The sequence below is a fragment of the Bos mutus genome, chromosome 19 (genome assembly GCF_027580195.1).
Source record: "Bos mutus isolate GX-2022 chromosome 19, NWIPB_WYAK_1.1, whole genome shotgun sequence".
Lineage (NCBI taxonomy): Eukaryota > Metazoa > Chordata > Mammalia > Artiodactyla > Bovidae > Bos > Bos mutus.
Window position 1 is genome coordinate 155,692 of NC_091635.1, and position 22,474 is coordinate 178,165.

A 22,474-nucleotide genomic window follows, 5' to 3' on the forward strand; every position below is an offset into this window, starting at 1 on the left:
ATGATCTTGATTCTTTTCCAAGGCAAACTGTTCAACATTACAGTGATCCAAATCTCTGCTTCAGCCACTGATGCTGAAGAAGCTGAAGTTGACCAGTTCTATGAAGACCTACAACACTTTTGAGAACTAACACCAAAAGATGTTCTTTTCATCACAGGGAATTGGAATGCAAAAGTAGAAAGTCAGGGGTTACCCAGAATAACAGGCACATTTGCCCTTGGAGTACAGAATAAAGCAGGGCCAACAGAGTTTTGTTAAGAGAACACACTGGTCACACCAAACACCCTTTTCCAACAAGCCAAGAGATGACCCTACACGTGGGCATCACCAGATGGTCAATACCGAAATCAAATTATGTTCTTTCAAACTGTGGTGGTGAAGAAGACTCTTGAGAGTCCCTTGGACAGCGAGGAGATAAAAAGGAAATCAATTCCAAATATTCATTGGATAGATGATGGTGAAGCTAAAGCTCCAGTACTTTGGCCACCTATTCAAAGAGTTGACTCTTTGGAAAGACCCCAGTGCTTGGAAAGCTTGAAGGCAAAAGGAGAAGGAGACAGCAGAGGATGAGATAGTTCATCACTGACTCAATGGACATGCATTTGAGCAAACTCTGGGAGGTAGTGGAGGACAGAGGAGCCTGGTGTATTGCAGTTCATGGGGTCACAAAGAGGCACGACTTAGTGACTGAAAACAGTAGCAAAGTGCCCCACAGCATGGCCGCAGCACAGTCAAGTCTCCAGTGGGAGCCTAAGGCTTTGTGGAATAGGATCTCCACTCTCACTCTTCATTGCCCTTAATGCCTATCAACTATTTTAAGTAAAGTTCTTATATTCAAGTTGATAGGGATTAGAAAGTTAAATTATAAAATGCTAATTTTGGAATAGAATGAAAATCAGAAAAGTGAGTGAATATTTAGTATTTGAGTTAAGTTTGAGGACTGTTATCTTTCAAGTGTGCAGACTCCCTTTTTTCTATGTGTAGATGTTTGAGAAAGCAATAGTCTTTGAACTTAGGTCCTCTGAACTCAGTTGGAAGAGGCTCGTTGTGGTCGTATGACTGTTCTGTGCCTTTTCTTATTTATGCAGGGTGTCAGTGATAGTCAGAAGTGACATTATACATTTATTTCATGTAGTTTTTCACTCATGGGATAAACACTAGCATTAATTTTATATTAGCTAAAATTAAATTTATATATAAAAAGAGAAGATTTAAAATAAGTGGTAGCTTGCCCTTTAAAATTTTCAGTTAAAACTGAAAATTTTAGCGCAGAAGAGGGCGCTAAAGTCAAGATGGCTGTGAACACCTGAACACCCCGCTCTCCCCCAGGGGGAGGAAGGCGAAAGAGCAGCCAAACGCCTGGGTGTTTCTCCTTAGCAAGCAAATCAGCCACAGAAACAGTGAAGTAAGGGAGGGTCTTGGCACAGAACTTCCCACAGTCAGGATTTCCTCAGAGTGCTCAACAATGGAGGTGGCAAGATGTTGGCTTTTGACATTGAAATGAAGGCCGTCAAGGAATTTTAGATTAAAAAAAAAATACAGTTAAATTGATCTTTTTAAGTAGAAAAAGCTTCTTCCAGTTTTTGAACAGTTAAAACAGATGAACTTCCCAGTAACTATATAGCAAATGAATCGTGGAAATTAGAATTCTTTATGAAGAGGAGGTTGAAGTCTCTGCAAACAGCATATTCTCTCTCTCTTTCTAATGCACACAGAGTATGACAGGTACTTTTGCAAATACTGTTTTAACAGTGCCTTATGTGAAAAGTTCATTCAAGCATGTAGATGAAATAAAAACCTTTTATGATACACTGGGGAATGAAGTTTCAGGTTTGTTTCTATGATTATGTGCGTTGTCAGCTTTTTGCTGTCTATAATTTTATATTTGTATAGTGATGAAGAAGTTGAGGTATATTCATTGTGCGTCTCTTGCTCCTTGGAAGAAAAGTTATGACCAACCTAGACCGCATATTAAAAAGCAGAGACATTACGTTGCCAACAAAGTTCCATCTAGTCAAAGCTATGGTTTTTCCAGTAGTCATGTATGGATGTGAGGATTGGACTGTAAAGAAAGTTTTAACGTTTACTGTATACACAAGGGGTTGTAATAGAGATGACAAAGATTGTTGTGACTGGGTTGAAGGACCAAATACTGACAGCAGTAAAAGCAAGGTAGCAGGGATGTGGGGACAAAAAGAGAAAGCAAGAGAATAAGAGAACGTATAAAATTTAAACCTAGGGGTGAAATATTTAGAAGAGGTCTAATGATCCCAAGCGTTGAATTTTGTTAGGGCTTTTCATTTTCCAAAAGCATTTTATTAAGGAAATACTTTATCTGCAAAAGACTTTGGTAGGAAGGACATCAAGTGCCACTAAAGCTGCAGCCCACATGCCTTAAAGTATTATGTATTACAATTGGAAGAAAAGAGAGAGCTAGGGCAAGAAGGGTAGAGACAGGAGAAGGATAGTGGGGAAAAAAAACAAACTGGTAACATGGACACTGGTGAGAGACCTGCCACAGAACTGTTATTTTGATTTATGTCATGTTTTCTGATACTTGTTATAAGTGGACATTTTGAGGTGACTTAAGTCTTCTACCATTTGGAGTCTGTTTATGTACTCCTCCCCCATCCCTAGGATATATTCAGCTACGAGTTTATGGCCAGAGATTAAATGGCTGATATTTAGGAAGGAATTTATGTATAAATTACACATTTTTAATGTATTTATTAAATGGATCTATTTTTATTTATTTAAAATTTATTTTAAATTGGAGGATAATTGCTTTACAGTGTTGTGTTCATTTCTGCCATACAATAACATGAATCAGCCATAAGTATATATATCCCCTTCCTCTTGAGCCTCCCACCACACCCCCCCCCCCCCACCCCATCATTTTTAGTTTTGATTCAGTTCCTGATGTGTTGGTTCGGAGAACGTCATCATATCCAAGTGGTGAGTAAGTTCATTTTGTTAATGACTCAAAGATTTAGTTTAGTGCTAATTTAAAAATTTCTTTTGAGAATATTGGAAAAATACCACCTTGATTAGGCTATGGTCTTCAGTACAAGATTTTAGAAATAACTAAGGACTTGATAAGAGAAATAATGTAAAATGATCATGTTACTGAAAAAATACAGACTAATACTCAGCATTTACTGAACTTTAAACTTGTTTTAAGTGATCTTACTCATGGCAGGCAATATTTTACAGGCAAGGGGAATTATATTTTAATTGTTTATCCTCTCTTTTTGGTAGCCAGGGGCTACCTACAGAGGCTGTTTTGGTCGAAGCAGTTGAGTGATGCACGCATGTGTGCTTAGTCATTCAGTCGTGTCCAACTCTTTGTGACCCCATGGACTGCAGCCTGCCAGGCTCCTCTGTCCATGGGATTCTCCAGGCAAAAATACTGGAGTGGGTTGCCATTCCCTCCTCCAGGGGATCTTCCCATCAGGGATTGAACCCAGGTCTCCTGCATTGCAGGCAGATTTTTTACTATCTGAGCCACCAGGGAAGCCCAAGAATACTGGAGTGGGTAGCCTATTCCTTCTCCAGAGGATCTTTTCAACCCAGGAATCGAACCAGGTTCTCCTACATTGCAGATGGATTCTTTACCAGCTGAGCTACCAGGGAAGCTCAGTTGAATGAATACTCCTTTAATATTACTCATTTTCTGGTCCAGAACATTCCAAGTAAGAGATATTTTAGGTCTTAGCAAATCTTACAAAAACTTAAGAATGAAAAGGGATAGAGCCTTGAATTTCACATCACAGCTAAGGTGCAGGAAGGAGTTCTGTGCTCACAAAGTTCCACAGATAGCTGGTGGGGAGAGAATTTATTTGTAAGGAAACATAACTTTTTTACAGTTGCCTAAGATTAGATTATGTTTGGCAGGTTCAATAACTGAGGCAAGTTTTATTGTACACTAGGCCATACTTTCAGAGAAGGCAATGGCACCCTACTCCAGTACTCTTGCCTGGAAAATCCCATGGACGGAGGAGCCTGGTAGGCTGCAGTCCATGGGGTCACTAAGAGTCGGACACGACTGAGCGACTTCACTTTCACTCTTCATTTTCATGCATTGGAGAAGGAAATGGCAACCCACTCCAGTGTTCTTGACTTGAGAATCCCAGGGACGGGGGAGCCTGGTAGGCAGCTGTCTATGGGGTCGCACAGAGTCGGACACGACTGAAGCGACTTAGCATCAGCAGCAGGCCATACTTTGTATTCTTTGAGGCTTTTTCAAAATGTTAAAGATAATACAGTACCAGAGTGACAGCATTGCAATTTGATTTTATCATATGACGCAATAGCAGGATAGCTTTTTACCTATAATAGTTGACTGTTTCTTTGCCACAGTTCTTCCTGTGGGATCCTACAAGACATAAACTGAACTGCACTTAAAGACAACAATTAGAAGAAAGTACATGAGTAGTGTTTCTTGTCTGAAACATTTAGAGAGAGGAAAAGGAAAAGAATAATATGGAGACATTCAAACACCAATAGAATGGCAGAACTTCTGTAAAATAAAATTCAGCTAATACTTTGTACAAAACCAAAGACCTTTGAAAAGTGTTTCTAAAATATGTTGTTTAATACTTTTTAAACAAAGTGACATAATCATCTGAGACTGAAATATTCTTAAATTTTTTTTTCATTTCCCTGAAACATTCCTCAGCTCTTGATAACTAGTTTCTTAATATCCCAGTTACTCAAAAGAAGCTCAGATGTTTCCTCAAGTTTTCAGTACTATTTTATAATTTTTACAGGGTTAGGTAACATCTAGGGAATTCTTATGAGGAGATTGTGCTAGATATTTCATATAGTTAATCTTTACCACAACCTTATTAGGTAGCTATTGTCACCTCCATTTTACAGGGAAGGAAGCAGGCTTAGAGAATGTGAATGATCCAGACCTTGGCAGAACTGTTGTTTTTCTTTAAAACATTTTCCTGGCATTCTATCATTTGATTCTTGCAACACACTTTTCATGTTTCAGTTCTACAAATGACCATGCTGAGGGCCAGAGAGACAAAATGACTTGCCAAAGGTCATATTTGAATAGTTTAAGGAACAGTAAGATCTGAGGGAGATGTGGGCTTACTGTGGAATTTTCTAAGGTGCTCAAGACATTCTCAAGGATATGTTACTCATGTATTGGAATTGTCAGTTGAGGACATGAGTGATCTGTAACATGGATGGAGTGAGAGCAGGTTGGTCTAAACTAAAAGTAATTGAACAAAACCTTCTTGAATATAGAGACTACAACTTTCAAATCAGTTGCAGTTGCAAAAATCACTTTTTAGTAAAACTGATTCAATATAGTGAAACTCAACATTCAAAAAAATAAGATCATGGCATCTTGTCCCATCACTTCATGGCAAATAGATGGGGAAAAAATGGAAACAGGGGTAGACTTTATTTTCTTGGGCTGCAAAATCACTATGGATTGTGACTGCAGCCATGAAATTATAAGATGCTTGCTCCTTAGAAGAAAAGCTATGACAAACCTAGACAGTGTATTAAAAAGTAGACATCACTGCCAACAAAGGTCTGTATAGTCAAAGATATGGTTTTTCCAACAGTCATGCATGAATGTTGCACCATAAAGAAGGCTGAGTGCTGAAGAGTTGATGCTTTCAAACTGTGGTGCTGGAGAAGACTCTTTAGAGTCCCTTGGACAGCAAGGCGATCAAACTAGTCAGTCCTAAAGAAAATCAACACTGAATGTTCATTGGAAGGACTGATGCTGAAGCTGAAGTTTCCATACTTTGGCCACCTGATGCGAAGAGCTGACTCATTGGAAAAGACCCTGATGCTGGGAAAGATTGAGGACAGGAGAAGTGGGTAACAGAGATGATGGCATCTCTGACTCAATGGACATGAGTTTGAGCAAACTCTGGGACACAGTAAAGGACAGGGAAGGCTGGTGTGCTGCCGTCCATTGGGTTGAAAAGAGTTGGACATGACTGAGTGGCTGAACAACAACAACAAGGGATAAGGAAGGACACTGCATAATGATCAAGGGAATCAACTGAAGAAGATCCAACAATTGTACATATTTATGGACCCAACACAGGGGCATCTCAGGACAGAAGGTAAATGCTAAGTCATGAACGAGGAAACGGAAGTAGCACAGCAGTAGTGGGGGGCCTCAGCACCCCTCTTACACCAGTGGACACATCTTCCACACTGAAAATTAATGAAGAAACACAGGCCTTCAGTGACCGTTGGATCAAATAGGTTTAATTGATATTTATAGTATAAACATACTAAAACATCCATCCTAAAACATCGGAATATACTTTCTTCTCAAGTGCACATGGAACATTCTCCAGGACAGAGCACATCTTGGGTCACAAATGAAACCTTGGTAAATTTAAGAAACTTGAAATCATATCAGGTATCTTCTCTGACCACAATACTATGAGATTAGGAATCGATTATAGGAAGAAAAATTGTAAAAAATGGAAATACATGGATGCTACACAGTATGCTACTTCATAACCAAGAGATCAGTGAAGAAATCCAAGTAGAAATAAAAAAATACCCAGAAACAAAAGACAATGAAAATATGATGACCCAGAATCTATGGGATACAGCAAAAGCAGTTCTAAGAGGGAAGTTTATGGCAATACAATCCTAACCCAAGAAACAAGCAATTTCAGATAAACAACCTAACCTACACCTAAAGCAACTAGAGTCAACAAAGAAGAAACCCCAAAGTTAGTGGAAGAAAAGAAATCATAAAAATCAGAGCAGAAATAAAAGAAACAGAAACCCCAAAAAACAATAGAAAAGATCAATGAAACTAAAAGCTGATTTTTTTGAGAAAGATTAACAAAATGCATAAACCTTTAGCCAGACTCATTATGAAAAAAGGGGGGAGCACTCAATAAAGTTAGAAATGAAAAAGAAAAAGTTACAACTGACACCACAGAAATACAAAGGATCATAAAGACTACTACAAGCAACTATATGCCAGTAAAATGGAAAACCTGGAAGAAATGGACAAATTCTTAGAAAGAAAGCAACCCAATAAAAAAATGGCTATAAGACCTAAATACACATTTCTCAGAGAAGACATACAGACTGCCAACAAATACATGAAAAGATGCTCAACACCACTAATTTTTAGAGAAATGCAAATAAAAACTGCAATGAGGTATCACCTCACACAGGTCTGAATGGCCACCATCAAAAAATTTACAAACAATAAATGCTGGAGAGAACATGGAGAAAAGGGAACCCTCTTACACTGTTGGTGGGAATGTAAGTTGGTGCAGCCACTATGAAGAACAGTATGAGGTTCCTTAAAAACTAAAAGCAGAATGGCCATATGACTGAGCATATGCCCCCTATTGAGCATATGGCCAGTGAAAAGCATAATTCAAATGTTACATGAACCCCAGTGTTTATTTCAGCTCTGTTTACAGTAGCCGGGACATGGAAGCAACATAAATCAACAGAGGAATGGATATGTGGTACATATTACAATGGAATATTTGTTGTTTAGTTGCCACGTTGTGTCCTGACTCTTTGCAGTCCCATAGACTATAGCTTGCCAGGCTTCTCTGTCCATGGGATTTCCCAGGCAAGAATACTGGAGTGGGTTGCCATTTCCTTCTCCAGGAGAGCTTCCCAAACCAGGGATCAAATCTGTATCTCCTGTATTGGCAGGCAAGTTCTTTACCACTGAGCTATGAAGGAAGCCCACAAATGAAATATTCAGTTCAGTTCAGTTCAGTTGCTCAGTCGTGTCCAACTCTTTGTGACCCCATGAATCCCAGCACACCAGGCCTCCCTGTCGATCATCAACTCCTGGAGTTCACTCAGACTCACATCCATCGAGTCAGTGATGCCATCCAACCATCTCATCCTCTGTCGTCCCCTTCTCCTCCTGCCCCCAATCCCTCCCAGCATCAGAGTCTTTTCCAATGAGTCAGCTCTTCCCATGAGATGACCAAAGTATTGGAGTTTCAGCCTCAACATCAGTCCTTCCAAAGAACACCCAGGACTGATCTCCTTTAGAACGGACTGGTTGGATCTCCTTGCAGTCCAAGGGACTCTCAAGAGGCTTCTCCAACACCACAGTTCAGAAGCATCAATTCTTCGGTGCTCAGCCTTCTTCACAGTCCAACTCTCACATCCATACATGACCACAGGAAAAACCATAGCCTTGACTAGACGGACCTTTGTTGGCAAAGTAATGTCTCTGCTTTTGAACATGCTATCTAGGTTGGTCATAACTTTCCTTCCAAGGACTAAGCGTCTTTTAATTTCATGGCTGCAGTCACCATCTGCAGTGATTTTGGAGCCCCCCAAAATAAAGTCTGCCACTGTTTCCACTGTTTCCCCATCTATTTCCCATGAAGTGATGGGACCAGATGCCATGATCTTAGTTTTCTGAATGTTGAGCTTTAAGCCAACTTTTTCACTCTCTTCTTTTACTTTCATCAAGAGGCTTTTTAGTTCCTCTTCACTTTCTGCCATAAGGGTGGTGTCATCTGCGTATCTGAGGTTATTGATATTTCTCCTGGCAATCTTGATTCCAGCTTGTGCTTCTTCCAGCCCAACGTTTCTCATGATATACTCTGCATATAAGTTAAATAAGCAGGGTGACAGTATATAGCCTTGACATACTTCTTTTCCTATTTGGAACCAGTCTGTTGTTCCATGTCCAGTTTCTAACTGTTGCTTCCTGACTTGCATATAGGTTTCTCAAGGGACAGGTCAGGTGGTCTGGTATTCCCATCTTTTTCAGAATTTTCCACAGTTTATTGTGATCCACACAGTCAAAGGCTTCGGCATAGTCAATAAAGCAGAAATAGATGTTTTTCTGGAACTCTCTTGCTTTTTCCATGATCCAGCAGATGTTGGCAATTTGATCTCTGCTTCCTCTGCCTTTTCTAAAACCAGCTTGAACATTTGGAAGTTCATAGTTCACGTATTACTGAAGCCTGGCTTGGAGGATTTTGAGTATTACTTTACTAGCGTGTGAGATGAGTGCAATTGTGGGGTAGTTTGAGCATTCTTTGGCATTGCCTTTCTTTGGGATTGGAATGAAAACTGACCTTTTCCAGTCCTGTGGCCACTGCTGAGTTTTCCAAATTTGCTGGCATATTGAATGCAGCACTTTTCACAGCATCATCTTCCAGGATTTGAAATAGCTCAACTGGAATTCCATCATCTCCACTAGCTTTGTTTGTAGTGATGCTTTCTAAGGCCCACTTGACTTCACATTCCAGGATGTCTGGCTCTAGGTGAGTGATCACACCATTGTGATTATTTTGGTCATGAAGATCTTTTTTGTACAGTTCTTCTGTGTATTCTTGCCACCTCTTCTTAATATCTTCTACTTCTATTAGGTCCATACCATTTCTGTCCTTTATCGAGCCCATCTTTGCATGAAATGTTCCCTTGGTATCTCTAATTTTCTTGAAGGGATCTCTAGTCTTTCCCATTCTGTTGTTTTCCTCTATTTCTTTTCATTGATCGCTGAGGAAGGCTTTCTTATCTCTCCTTGCTATTCTTTGGAACTCTGCATTAGATGCTTATATCTTTCCTTTTCTCCTTTGCTTTTCGCTTCTCTTCTTTTCACAGAGAAAAGAAGAGAAAAGGCTATTTGTAAGGCCTCCCCAGACAGCCATTTTGCTTTTTTGCATTTCTTTTCCATGGGGATGGTCTTGATCCCTGTCTCCTGTACAATGTCACGAAGCTCTGTCCATAGTTCATCAGGCACTCTATCTATCAGATCTAGTCCCTTAAATCTATTTCTCACTTCTACTGTATAATCATAAGGAATTTGATTCAGGTCATACCTGAATGGTCTAGTGGTTTTCCCTACTTTCTTCAATTTAAGTCTGAATTTGGCAATAAGGAGTTCATGATCTGATCCACAGTCAGCTCCCAGTCTTGTTTTTGCTGACTGTATAGAGCTTCTCCATCTTTGGCTGCAAAGAATGTAATCAGTCTGATTTCAGTGTTGACCATCTGGTGATGCCCATGTGTAGAGTCTTCTCTTGTGTTCTTGGAAGAGGGTGTTTGCTATGACCAGTGCGTTATCTTGGCAGAACTCTGTTAGCCTTTGCCCTGCTTCATTCCATATTCCAAGGCCAAATCTGCCTGTTATCCCAGGTGTTTCTTGACTTCCTACTTTTGCATTCCCGTCCCCTATAATGAAAAGGACATCTTTTGGGGGTGTTACTTCTAAAAATTAAATATTATTCAGCCATAAAAAAGAAGAAAACCATGTCATTTGTAGAGATGTAGATGGACCTAGTGTCTGTCAATACAGAGTGAAGTAAGTCAGAAAGAGAAAAATACACGTTAACACATATTTGTGGAATCTAGAAAAATGGTAAAAATGATCTTATTGCAAAACAGAAATAAAGGCACAGATGTAGAAAACAAATGTAATGGATACCAGGAGGGAAAGGGAGGGGTGAATTGGAAGAGTGGAGATTGATGTATGCACTACCATGTATAAGACAGATAACTAGCGAGAACCTGCTCTAGAGCAGGAAACTACTGGGTACTCTGTGGTGACCTCAGTGGGAAGGAAATCCAAAACAGCAGGTGTAAGTTGATGTATGGCTGGTTTACTTCGCTGTAGAGCAGAAACTGACACAGCGGAGTAAAGTAACCATAGTCCAATTAAAAAAAAGAAGCCATGCCTAGGATAGTGTGCTAATAATAAAATTAAGAAAAATGTGTTTTGAATGTCACGTGGTTAATGATGGCTTTTCTTTCATGACAGTGCTGGGAGAAGGACTGGCCAAGGGAGATGGCGCCTTTCAGGCAGTGCTTTGCTGCATGCAGCTTAAAGGAAAGCTCCAGCCTGTATCCCACATTCTTGCCAAGTCACTGACAGGAGAGTCCCTGGTATGTTGACTGGTTCTAGATTTGAATGTCCAAAAATGTGTTCACCCCTTGGACTTCTTAGGTGTATTACCTGCATCCTGTAGGTTCTGTCAGAAATCAAAGTTTATGAGTAGCTACTTACTTCTTTTCAACATACTCATATTTAAGCATTGGATTCTTGTATTAATGTCATTTGTGATTAAGAGATAATTTTTAAAGCTTTGAAACTATAGAATAACTGATTTTCTTTAAAGGTATAATTTAACAGAGCCTGAAGGTATTTTTGAGTTTTAAAATGCTTCTGTGGATATATGATCTTATAGGTTTGTTAAATTTAGTCATTTATTGTATATAAAGTGCTTAAATTTATCTAAACTAAGTAATAATTACTTTTCTTTCTGATGATGTTCATATTCATGGCTGCTCTGATGAAGTTATCTCGTTCTATTCAGACCTTGGGATACATTTTTGTATGCTCTATTAAATTTTCTAGAGTTTTTGTCTATTTGTTTTCGGATGACTTAATGGAAAGACTTCCTTTTTTGAACTTTAGAGTTGGCAGTCTATAGAAATTGGAAGAAAAGATATGTTATGACTTTTTTCACCAGTTGGTAACTGTTACAAAACTGATACTTTTTGAGTCATAATGAAAGATGGTGAAAGTAAAAAAAAACAACATATGTATACTTTGTTATACAGCCTGAGTTCTCTATATTCTGAATTATCATAAACTGTGGAAACCTGGAGCAAAGTTGTGTTCTCACTGCAAATAAATATACATCTGGTGAAAAAGAAGGAAATCGGGAAAGTACTTTGTATATTGTTGAGTGTAATATAATGACCCATCTCGGGGGCTAATTTAGTTATTTTCTAAGGAATTATTGTGCAGTAAATTGTTTAGTAGGTTTAATAGTATCTTTTTATTTCACCATCTTAACAAATGAACATAAAAGCTAAGGTATCTTATTAATTATAGCAAAATTGTATGGGTCAGTTCAGTCGCTCAGTCGTGTCCGACTCTTTGCGACCCCATGAATCGCAGCACGCCAGGCCTCCCTGTCCATCACCAACTCCTGAAGTTTACCCAAACTCATGTCCATCGAGTCGGTAATGCCATCCAACCATCTCATCCTTTGTTGTCTCCTTCTCCTCCTGCCCCCAATCCCTCCCAGCATCAGAGTCTTTTCCAATGAGTCAACTCTTCCCATGAGGTGACCAAAGTATTGGAGTTTCAGCTTCAGCATCAGTCCTTCTCATGAACACCCAGGACTGATCTCCTTTAGGATGGACTGGTTGGATCTCGTTGCAGTCCCAGGGACTCTCAAGAGTCTTGTATGGGTATTTAGTTCTAAATAGGTGATAAAGAATATTTCTCTTCTTTATTATTTAGATAATTCTATCTTTAAGGATCTTTTCTATTTAAATTGAGCATATTACAGTGTTTTACCTGTTGGATTTTTTTTTTTTTTTACCTGTTGGATTTTTAAATTAAAAATTAAGAAGCAATTTGCTTTCAAATCTCAAGTGAAATTTGAATTTCTCAAGAGCTCATGTTTTATGTTTTCCTTCAGCAGCTTTAATGAACCGTCTGTAGTAGTGTGATCATCGTATGTGAATCTGAATCATAAGTAACCAAGTTCACGTGTTTGGTTTAGGAAAAGGAGTTTTAAAAAGTTGAAGTTTTTTTTTTTTTTTTTTAATCCTACTTTGAGTGATACTCATTGTTAATGTTATTGAATTAATCTTAAATTCTTACAAGATGAATACAGTGTTTTAGGGCATACTGTATGTTTTGTCCGGTTCATCTTTCTAACTTCCCACATAGAGGGTTGGCTTTGCTGTCACCTCTAATAGTAATGAGGATAGGAGAGGAGCATAGCATTAGTTTTCTTTTTATGGGTAAACCTTAGAAATAGCCAAAGAGTCAAGTTCAGAGTAAAAAACTAATATGCCGCTTGGTTTCCCCCTTTTTCATTTGCCCTTTCAGAATGGGATGGTAACAAAAGATTTGACAAGGCTAAAAACACTTCTCAAAGAAACAGAGGTAAGACTATTTCAGCCGATCTCTTTGGGCAGAGTTTGACTTATTCTGAATGGCACGTGTTCGGTATTAAGATGTGGGTGGTCACTGGGCATCAGAGGCTTTACCAGTGGGTAGGGAAGCTGTTAGCCTTTCTGTGGCCAGGCTCACTCCCATCCTAGGGGCTTTGCTTCCTCGCAAGGTGCCTGTTTTGTCCCTAATTCTTTTTAGCTGTCTCTGTCCAATAAATGGAGAGGTGATTGGGAAATTTTGGTTTTTAACTACATCTGGCTATTAGAAAATATTTTCTAAGTAACTAATAAAAGTCTGTGATGTTTTTATGGAGTGAGTTTAGGTGATGGGAATAATGTGTAACAGGGTAAATGGTGAACAAAAATGTGCTCTGGTGATGAGTTGAAGGCCAGGGACAGCAGGGCGTGTAAAAGGCCCGTGGATTTGTAAGTCTCAAATTTCTGTTCCTCATACAGTCATGTAAATGTATTTTTACTTAGCTGTCTCGTTTTATTTTTTGTCTTATTTTAAAAATAGCTGTTTTTGTCAGCTTTTATCATAAATGGAAATCCATGTAAACTGACTGACTGATTGGCTTTTTTATTTAAAAACTGGTACCTACTATATGCTAGGTATTATGCTTGGTGCTGTGGATACAGCCCTGAACGAGATACTTGTGGTCCTTGTCCTTGGGGAGGTTAAAGTCTTGGGGAGGAAATAGACAATAAATTAATTAATTAAACACAGGTATAGGTGTAATTCACATTGAGGTACATGGGATGAGCTTTCTGTGATGGAAAAATAACTGGAATGGTAGTGAGGGGATGAGACACTTAAGCTCAGTTGAGAATTAATAAAGTGCTGTGTCCTGGAGAGTGAGGTAAGGGCGTTCCCGTCAGGCTGAGAGGATGAGAAGAGCACCCAGGTGTAAACCTTGACCTCCTCCTGTAGGTTACATTCACACTTCAAATATCATAATGCATTACAGTTCATAGCAACAAATAAGTATGCAAAGAAGACAGTCATCGTGAGGTACATAAGCTGGATAAAGGTACTGTTTTGCTACAATTCAGTAGGATTTTAAAATATATTATTTTCTTAGTCTTATTATGAATTAACTGAAAATCAATAAGCTCTAACTTCAGAGCCATTTCCCTCTGGTATTTATGTAGTCTTTTTAATTTCTAAGAAGTAAAATAAGACAATTATAAGTGTTTTAGACTTTTAAAATGAAAACATAAAATAAGATGATTTTCGTTTTAAGATTCTTGGCCTTGTTCTTCTCTCTTATTACCTTAATTGAATTAGCAGCTTTACGTCTGATAATCATACACAAATATATGTAAAGTTTTATTTTTGATATTTATAATCCTGTTCTGTATAAGGTTACAAATATTATTTGACTCTCATTTTGTTACCATACTTTGGAATAAGTGACAAGTTTTGTTTATAATTTCTGTGTAACCAGAGTAGTAGTATTTTTGGTTAGTGAACTGGTACTAATAAAAAAAAATCCATCTAGAAAAAGCTAACAGTGTTACTCTTATTTATAATTACACTTGATATACTTAAAAATAGCAACAATTTGTTATTTAAAGATTGGGCTGAGCTGATATTTAACCTGTAAGTGCTAGTGGATTAGAATAAAGACATGAAACTAAAGACTGACTAATGAAAACAGAGAGACAATACATATTCTTCAGAGAAATTTCAATACCAAATCAATATTTGATTATAAGATTATAAGAATTCTAGCAATGTGAAATGTGTCTGCTTTCCCTGAAGGTCTCAGTAAAGACCTTCTTGATGTTGCCTTTCTGTCTTGGGGTCTGAGCATATAAAAAGGGTGTTTTCAAAAGTACAATACGTTGGAACCTAAAAGCCACAGTGGCCGATTTTCTTATTCTTACCGGCTCTTCTGATGAGGGTGGGCAGTTCACCGGCACCCCTCCCCGCTCCCCGCTCCAGGCTGAGAGCAACAGTGTCGGCACAGGCATCTCCTGCCGCTGCAGGCTGTTGCAGACGCAGACTCACAGATATACGCGTGTCTTTCCCTTTCAGCAGTTACAGATGCTTTAAGCTTTATCTCATCACTCAAACATCTTCCTCCATTTTTTCTTGCGTATTTGGTAAATTTATTTTGATAAATTTTTTTTAGAGGAGATACTTTCAATTCATACTTGAAGTGAGTTTTTAGCTCTTTTATAAATTCTGTGTAATTGGAATCATATTTTAAGGGCTAGTATGGGACTGTACCATTTAGGTCTTGCTTATAGAATGTTAAAGGATCATTTAATACATCTTTTTGGTGGGTATAGAGTCTTTATAATGTGAATAATTATGTCCTGATTTATTTGCTAGCTTCTACATAGTCTTAAACTTGGTCCTTGTTTTACGAAAAAAATTGAGTTGTCTTCAAAAACTATTTAGTAAGTAGTTTGAGAATCAGAAAGCTTTTTCCTGGTTTACTTCCAGCCCAGCCTCAAAAGGGTCCAATTTAATCAGTAACATGTAAATTACGGTGATATTGCTTCAGTTATATCCAATTAGCATTTATGACATTCTTTCTATGATACAAAACATTCCAAATTTCGTCCTGGGGTACTGTTTCCTCCTTGTGATTCAGTTCAGCATTTACTGAGTGCTGTGCTGTTCACGGGTCTGTGGGTTTTGGAAAGCTGAGAGAGCCATGGAAAACAGTCTGAAGGGCCAACCCAAGATGTGCATAGCTAATGTACCCACAGGGCTACCTGTGGTCAGTAAGTGCTGTACCAGAAGAACAAGCAGGGAGAGGGGAGATAGACACCCTGTGGGAAACCAGGGAGGCTAGAGTGTGAGAATTGCGGTTAAAGGATGGAGGCAGCTGAGGGCAGACCCAAAAGTGCCTTGCTACTAATACTAAGTTGGCCGTCAGGCAGCTTTGGGGCAGATGAGACAAGCAGAATGAGGCGCTTACAGGGCAGTGGCAGTGGGGTCGAGTATGAGATAGACGTGAGAGACATTCTGGACCTTGCTGGGCAAGATTTGGAGACTACTCAGAGCAGAACAGGACTTCCCTGGTGGCTCAGACAGTAAAGCATCTGTCTATAATGCGGGAGACCCAGGTTCGATCCCTGGGTTGGGAAGATCCCCTGGAGAAGGAAATGGCAGTCCACTCCAGGACTATTGCCTGGAAAATCCTTTGGACAGAGGAGCCTGGTAGTCTACAGTCCGTGGGGTCCCAAAGAATCAGACACAAAAGAGCGACTTCACTTTCACTTTCACTTTTCAGAGCAGAACAGAAAAGGGACGGTTCAAGATGTCTTTCAGGATTTCAGTCTGGCTCTTTTTGGGGAAGGTGAATCCATTAACTTGAGACAAGGAGCACTGAAGGATGATGAGATTTGAAATTAAAGTTGATGAGTTTTATTTTAGACATACTACAGTTTGAAGCGCTTGGGTAGTTACCCATCCATCTACCCACCCTTCCTTCCACCCATCTATCCAGCCATCCAGATTTACTGGGCATCCATTATGTGCCAGATGCTCTGAGGCACAGGATGCAGACAGGCAGTTAGTTGTAGGCTGTTAACAGTGGATCTGTATGTGGCTGACAGGGACCCAGCAGGTAAAATGCTATAGAGTCGTTAAGTGAAAATGCTTTAGCTGGCACTCAGTTGAAATTGGGGATGTGGAGCTTACTTCAGTTCAGTTCAGTCGCTCAGTCATGTCCGACTCTTCGCGACCCCATGAATCGCAGCACGCCAGGCCTCCCTGTCCATCACCAACTCCCGGAGTTCACTCAGACTCATGTCCATCGAGTCAGTGATGCCATCCAGCCATCTCATCCTCTGCCGTCCCCTTCTCCTCTTGCCCCCAATCCCTCCCAGCATCAGAGTCTTTTCCAATGAGTCAACTCTTTGCACGAGGTGGCCAAAGTACTGGAGTTTCAGCTTTACATTCCTTCCAAAGAAATCCCAGGGCTGATCTCCTTCAGAATGGACTGGTTGGATCTCCTTGCAGTCCAAGGGACTCTCAAGTCTTCTCCAACACCATAGTTCAAAATCATCAATTCTTTGGTGCTCAGCCTTCTTCACAGTCCAACTCTCACATCCATACATGACCACAGGGAAAACCATAGCCTTGATTAGACGGAGCTTACTTAGAGTAAAGTAAAAGCCAAAGGGGCAGATGGAGGACTTGTCTGCATTAGAGGAAATCAGAGTGAGTAGGTCCTCAGCCACGGCCTCTGCTGTGGGAGAACGGCTGATTTCAGACAGTGAGCGGTGGTACTGGACTCAATGGAGGGGGGGTGGGGGTGGGTGTGATGCCGCCCCGACTGGCCCTGCTCCAGATGTTAGAAGAGAGAGCCGTGCACACAACAGGGGAGGGTGCTGCTCCCTGGGGCTCAGGGCTGGGGACCGAGGCTGCTTTTGCCCACAGGTAATTGTTATGTAGGGAGTTTTTATCGGTTTCCTTAATGTGGGCCACACAGTTACTTCTTTTCCATATTTAAATGTGGAACCATAGCGCAAAGAGCAAAAAATACCACTTGTAATATTAGTGTTTATTAAGTTTCTAAATATTCCATCTCAAGCTTTTTAAAATGTTGAAATTTTCCAAGTTTAATTCAAATCAGCTAGTTATTTCTTATATAAAAATTTCTTTCATTTGAAAACTTGCAGACAGCAACTAGTAACGTCCTCTCTGGATATCATGTGGAAGACTTAGAGGAGGGTAAGTACTAAACTGTGCAACCTCTGTAGCTATAATTACATTGGGCGTTGCTTCTTGTTGATTAATGGGAGGGCATTTCTGAGTTATAGTACAGGTTAGTGGAAGCATAGAAGAGAATATAAAAGTTTCATTTAAGAAATGTGGATGAAAGCAATTTTTTCCCTAACCCCTATTCATAGAATAATAGAGGAGTGGAGGCGGGAGGTAATTGCGGAAGTCATCTGTTCATCTCTTTTCCACCGTATACGTAGTTCTAAATTAAAACCTCATTCTTAGCAATCTGTGGAGGGAGATCTTTTCTCCTTTCTCACGCTCTGTCACATGCTGGTGCAGTTACTACTTTCTGGAAATGGTCCTGCCAGTAGTAAGGTCCGTGGGCTCCTCTTCTCTTCCCAGAGGAAGGTGGAGAGAGGCCAGCACTCACTGAGTGTTTGCTCAGTGACGTCTGCTGTTCAGTGGCTTTCACAAAACAAGTACTGAGTTATTAGAGCCCTTCTCCATCTTTTTGATAGGTGATGAAACTGATGTTTGTTAAGGTTCAGTAATTTCCCAGTCACGCATACAGTAAAGGGATGACTCATAGCTTTAAGCTCAGTCTGGCTCAGTGGATTTTGTCCGGCGGTGTGGGCTGGGCACAGTGACTTGTGAGGAGGCAGGAAATGGCCTCAAGGTCCTGGAGGCTTGCTGCTGTTGAGCCTTGATGGCTCCAGCCTTTTTTCTTGGACACTTTGTTTCCATTGGATTATTTGGAACCTTTTATCTGAATGCATCAAAATTCACTGTATTCAGAAGTAAACACGTGTTATTTTTAGCTCCTATCTCAGAATTCACCTTTATGAACTTTAATTGTTAAAAAAGGATTACTTTATGCAGCGACACGTGTCAGACACCCCCTAAGGAACATGGATGGCAATGTGGAACGTATTCCATATACAGGACTGGAATTTGTTTTACAAAATTTCCTCTTCCCAGGAGACCATAATTTTCTGCTTCTGGAAGTAGTTCCTAATAGAGATGTAACTCATACCTAAGACGTGACAAGCATGCCAACACATCCCCCTTTAGGTGCCAGGGAGAGACTGCACTTGGAGTATGTCCACCGGTTGCTGGGATAGAGTAAGGGTCACTGACTTGTTTTAGCGGTTGTGTAACTGCTCCTTCAGTGGTTTCTAAGTTTCATGTGGCTAACTGATTTAATCCACTTGATTGGTGAATTACTCTTTTTGGTAGAGACAAGCATGTCATGTTCATTTTACATCATCTGAGATGATGTGTATGGAGGGTTAATAGTATTTCTTACACATTAAATATCAGAATTATCAGCAAGCCTCAAATGATAAGACTATATCCTGATTACTCTCTAGGATCTTGTAATGGTTGGCATTTCCGCCCACCACCTAGGGGAATCACAAGCAGCGAGGAATATACTTTGTGTAAAAGGTAACGTGAATTTTTTTTTTAAACCAATGACATATCTTTATTCAAAGGATAGTTAATTTTCCTTCACTTTTTGAAAATAATTCAAATTTAAAGAAGATAAAGGAAGTGAAGGAAGAAGTATAATGATTGAGTAAAATGGTTTATTTTCAGTTTGAAACAGAAGCCATAATGGTCATTATCATTAAATAATAAAAATCAAAACCATATTGATGATCCTTCTTTTAATTATAAAGAACAATGATCTAAATGGAAATTGTTAAGACTTTTGTCATACCAGTTGGAATAATATGACTTAATTACTGGTCTCTTGTTTATGTGAAATTTGCCTAACCTAAATTATGATGATTTAAACTGAAGTTACCTTATATAAACTGAAATAGAGCATAAAATAGATAAATGTTGAATTATTTTGATAACTTTTCTAAGAAAAAAGAAAATCTATTACCTTCACATAATCTTATATAGAATTTATGAGTAGTTTATATTTGAAGGGCTAACCTTTCAAAATTTAGTGATTGTATGTTAAGGTAGAATTATTAAAGTCACATCAGAAGGTTCTTTTTATAAGAACTAGTGACTAGTGGTTTTTTAGATACAAGTTCTAATTACTCTAGATTACTTTTGATAATGAAGGAAATTTGATATGTAGTTTTGATTTTATAGTAGAAATAAAGAAACTGAGAGGTAAATTTGAAGATTCTGGTGGCAGAGAGGTAGGACACAATCTGATGCAAAGGACATATAAGAAATTTTGTAGTCCAGATAGAGTATCAAGCCTTCCATCTTTAGGGAAATAATTTAAAGCAATAGGAAAACAAATATTTGGCTCATTAAGATATACTAAAGAGAAAAAAAATGCATGATTTTAAATGTCTTATATGAAGCATATGAGAACTTAATAGCATACTTTAAGTTCAAATACTTTGTGTATCATCAAAAAAAAGCTTTAAACACACTTGTCTTTTCAAGTAGGATGAGCCACTTGATGGTTCATTTTGTATTTTGTAATGTCCATATTTTTCCAATTGAAAAATTATCTAAAACATAGCATCCTTTTTAACCCATTGCTATTTATAACTTGATTTTCATTTTTTTTCTCTCAGAAGATCTTTCATTAATTTTGTAATGTTTCAATTGTTTAAAAACTGGCTGGATCTCTTATTTCATAGAGTATTTTAGACTTAAAGTTACTGATCAGTCTTGCATTTTTATCTGTTTTGACCATCGAATTGTCAGTTGAATTTTCTGAGTCATAAATGTTGAGAAATCATTAACTATATATCCTTTAAAATGGACATTTGTGAATTTACTCATTGAAGAACTTAATCTATTGAAATAATTAAGATTCTTATATAAAACTTTTATTCTTAATTTATTTAAAACTTAAAGCAAATTAATATAGTCCAGTATTTTCAGTGAAATATAGGTAATAGTAATGTAGAGAAGAGTGAAGGGATTACATTTGAAGGTGAAACGTAGAAGTCTTGAAATGTTAATTCAGTGACATATTTTATTTTTTTCCAGAACAAAATTCCTAGGATGTGGAAAATTTTCTGTAGGTCCTTTCAGTTTAGGAAGTAGGGCATACCTGTGCTTGACAAACTAATCCACTCGATGTCAGTGTTGCTTTAGAGAAACTGCTCTAGGAGGAATTGTCTAAGAGAGTTGTTTTATCACGAAGGAGCCTACCTTTTCAATGCCCATTTTTGTGGGTGGGGATGGTTATGAACATGTTCTGCTTTGTCGCCCCTTATTCCAGAGAAAGAGGTCAGTGCATGTTGGTGGGAGAGGGGTTGCTGCTTCATTAACTGTTGTGAATGTTCTCTAACCTCTTCTTCCTCCTCTGTGATAAACAAACCCTTTCAGGAGATGAAGTTTTGTTTTTGTTACTGAAGAGACGGAGGGCAAATGCTGGAAGTTTATCTTTTAAATGGTCCAACAAAGTATATGATAAAACAGTCTTTCCTGTTCTACTTAGATTTTTAGAGCAAGGAATCTGTAGGTATGGTGCGCAGTGTACTTCAGCACATTCCCAGGAAGAACTAGCAGAATGGCAGAAAAGATATGCTTCACGGTTGATAAAATTGAAACAGCAAAATGAGAATAAACAGCTCTCAGGCAGTTACATGGAAACCTTGATAGAAAAGTGGATGAATTCATTATCTCCTGAGAAAGTGGTGAGGAAAATAAACTGCATTTTTTTTGTTTGTTTGTTTTAAACAGTGACCTTGTTTGAATCTTGACTTTATTTCATGCTGTGTATTGGTTTATATCCCTATCCTCTATGAAACACTTGATTCTTGATAAAGTGTTTTGGTAGCAAAAGTAGACCCATTTACTAAAATAAAGAGCAGAACTAAGCCATTTGTTTGGAGACTTGCAGGAATTATATTAACTTGTCTTCATTCAGGGAGTTTTTACTGCCATTTTGTTGTTGTTGTTATTGTTAGTTTTCTTATGTCTCTTAGTTTAGCTTTATTTTATTTTGTACTTATAAAAATAACTGAGAATTAATGTATAAAGTACCTTGCTTTGTAAACAGTTCCATCAGCATCTTTACCGTTGACATTTATTTACCATGCCAAAGCGTCTGTGTTCTTAGGAATGAGAGCATAACGGGACTTGCTCTCTGCTTTCAGCTCAGTGAGTGTGTGGAAGGAGTGAAGGTGGAGCATGACCCCGGTCTGTCTGTCACTGTCAACACCAAAAAGTCCCACCAGACCTGGACCTTCGCTCTCACCTGTAAGGTATGAGCTTTGTGACAGTTAAGCAGTGTGAATTGCTTTCCATTTTCTTAGAGTTTTATGGACCTTTAAATGTGTATATTGAAAGAGCATTGAAAATTATGTAGGTTCTATATTATAATAAAGTGTATTTCTGTATTTTGATCATCAAGGTTATATATATATATTTTTTGAGATTTTTGAGATAAAATCTTTGTAGATACTGAGATACTTGCTTATTTATTTATTTGATGAAGATATATTTGACATGTTGTCTTCCAAACTTGAAACGTAGGATGGGGTTCATGGCTTGTAGTTAAGTATTTAAAAGTTGAACTGTTTAATCTGGCAGTTCTAAACTATTGAAACAACAACTTGTTTTTATTTTTGATTTTGTGAAATCACAAACTCTGTGATAACAGATTTTTTATTTGAGGCATTTTCTGCAGTGCTTCCTATCTTGAATTATAATGTTTAAAGTTTAAGAATGAAGCAAAGTAAACAATTTCTGTTAATATGTGCAGTGGAAAAGTTTTGTGTACTTTTTTGTAATGTTTCCTCCACTGTACCATCTGTATCTTGGGATGAAAAGTCTGGGAACATTTGGCTTCAGCCGTGAACCCGATCAAGTGCTTTCAGAAGTAATTGCTCTCCTGTGAAGACTTTTTACTTGAGGCCAAGGGATGGAAAATTGGAGGTG

The 22,474-nt window shown here is 38.5% G+C and overlaps 1 protein-coding gene across 8 annotated transcripts in view; it reads left to right on the top strand.

Moving 5' to 3' along the window:
* Positions 1–22,474, top strand: part of HELZ (helicase with zinc finger) — a 146,310-nt gene that overhangs the window by 29,277 nt on the left and 94,559 nt on the right. For 7 of the 8 annotated variants that reach the window (XM_070388910.1, XM_070388908.1, XM_070388907.1 and 4 more), the window contains 6 exons: positions 10,760–10,884; positions 12,851–12,907; positions 17,560–17,611; positions 18,976–19,051; positions 21,030–21,228; positions 21,691–21,798. In XM_070388910.1, the coding sequence (XP_070245011.1) occupies positions 10,760–10,884; positions 12,851–12,907; positions 17,560–17,611; positions 18,976–19,051; positions 21,030–21,228; positions 21,691–21,798 (617 nt within the window). Of the gene's footprint in view, positions 1–10,759; positions 10,885–12,850; positions 12,908–17,559; positions 17,612–18,975; positions 19,052–21,029; positions 21,229–21,690; positions 21,799–22,474 lie in introns of those variants that run through there. The other variant, XM_070388912.1, reaches the window with a different exon arrangement.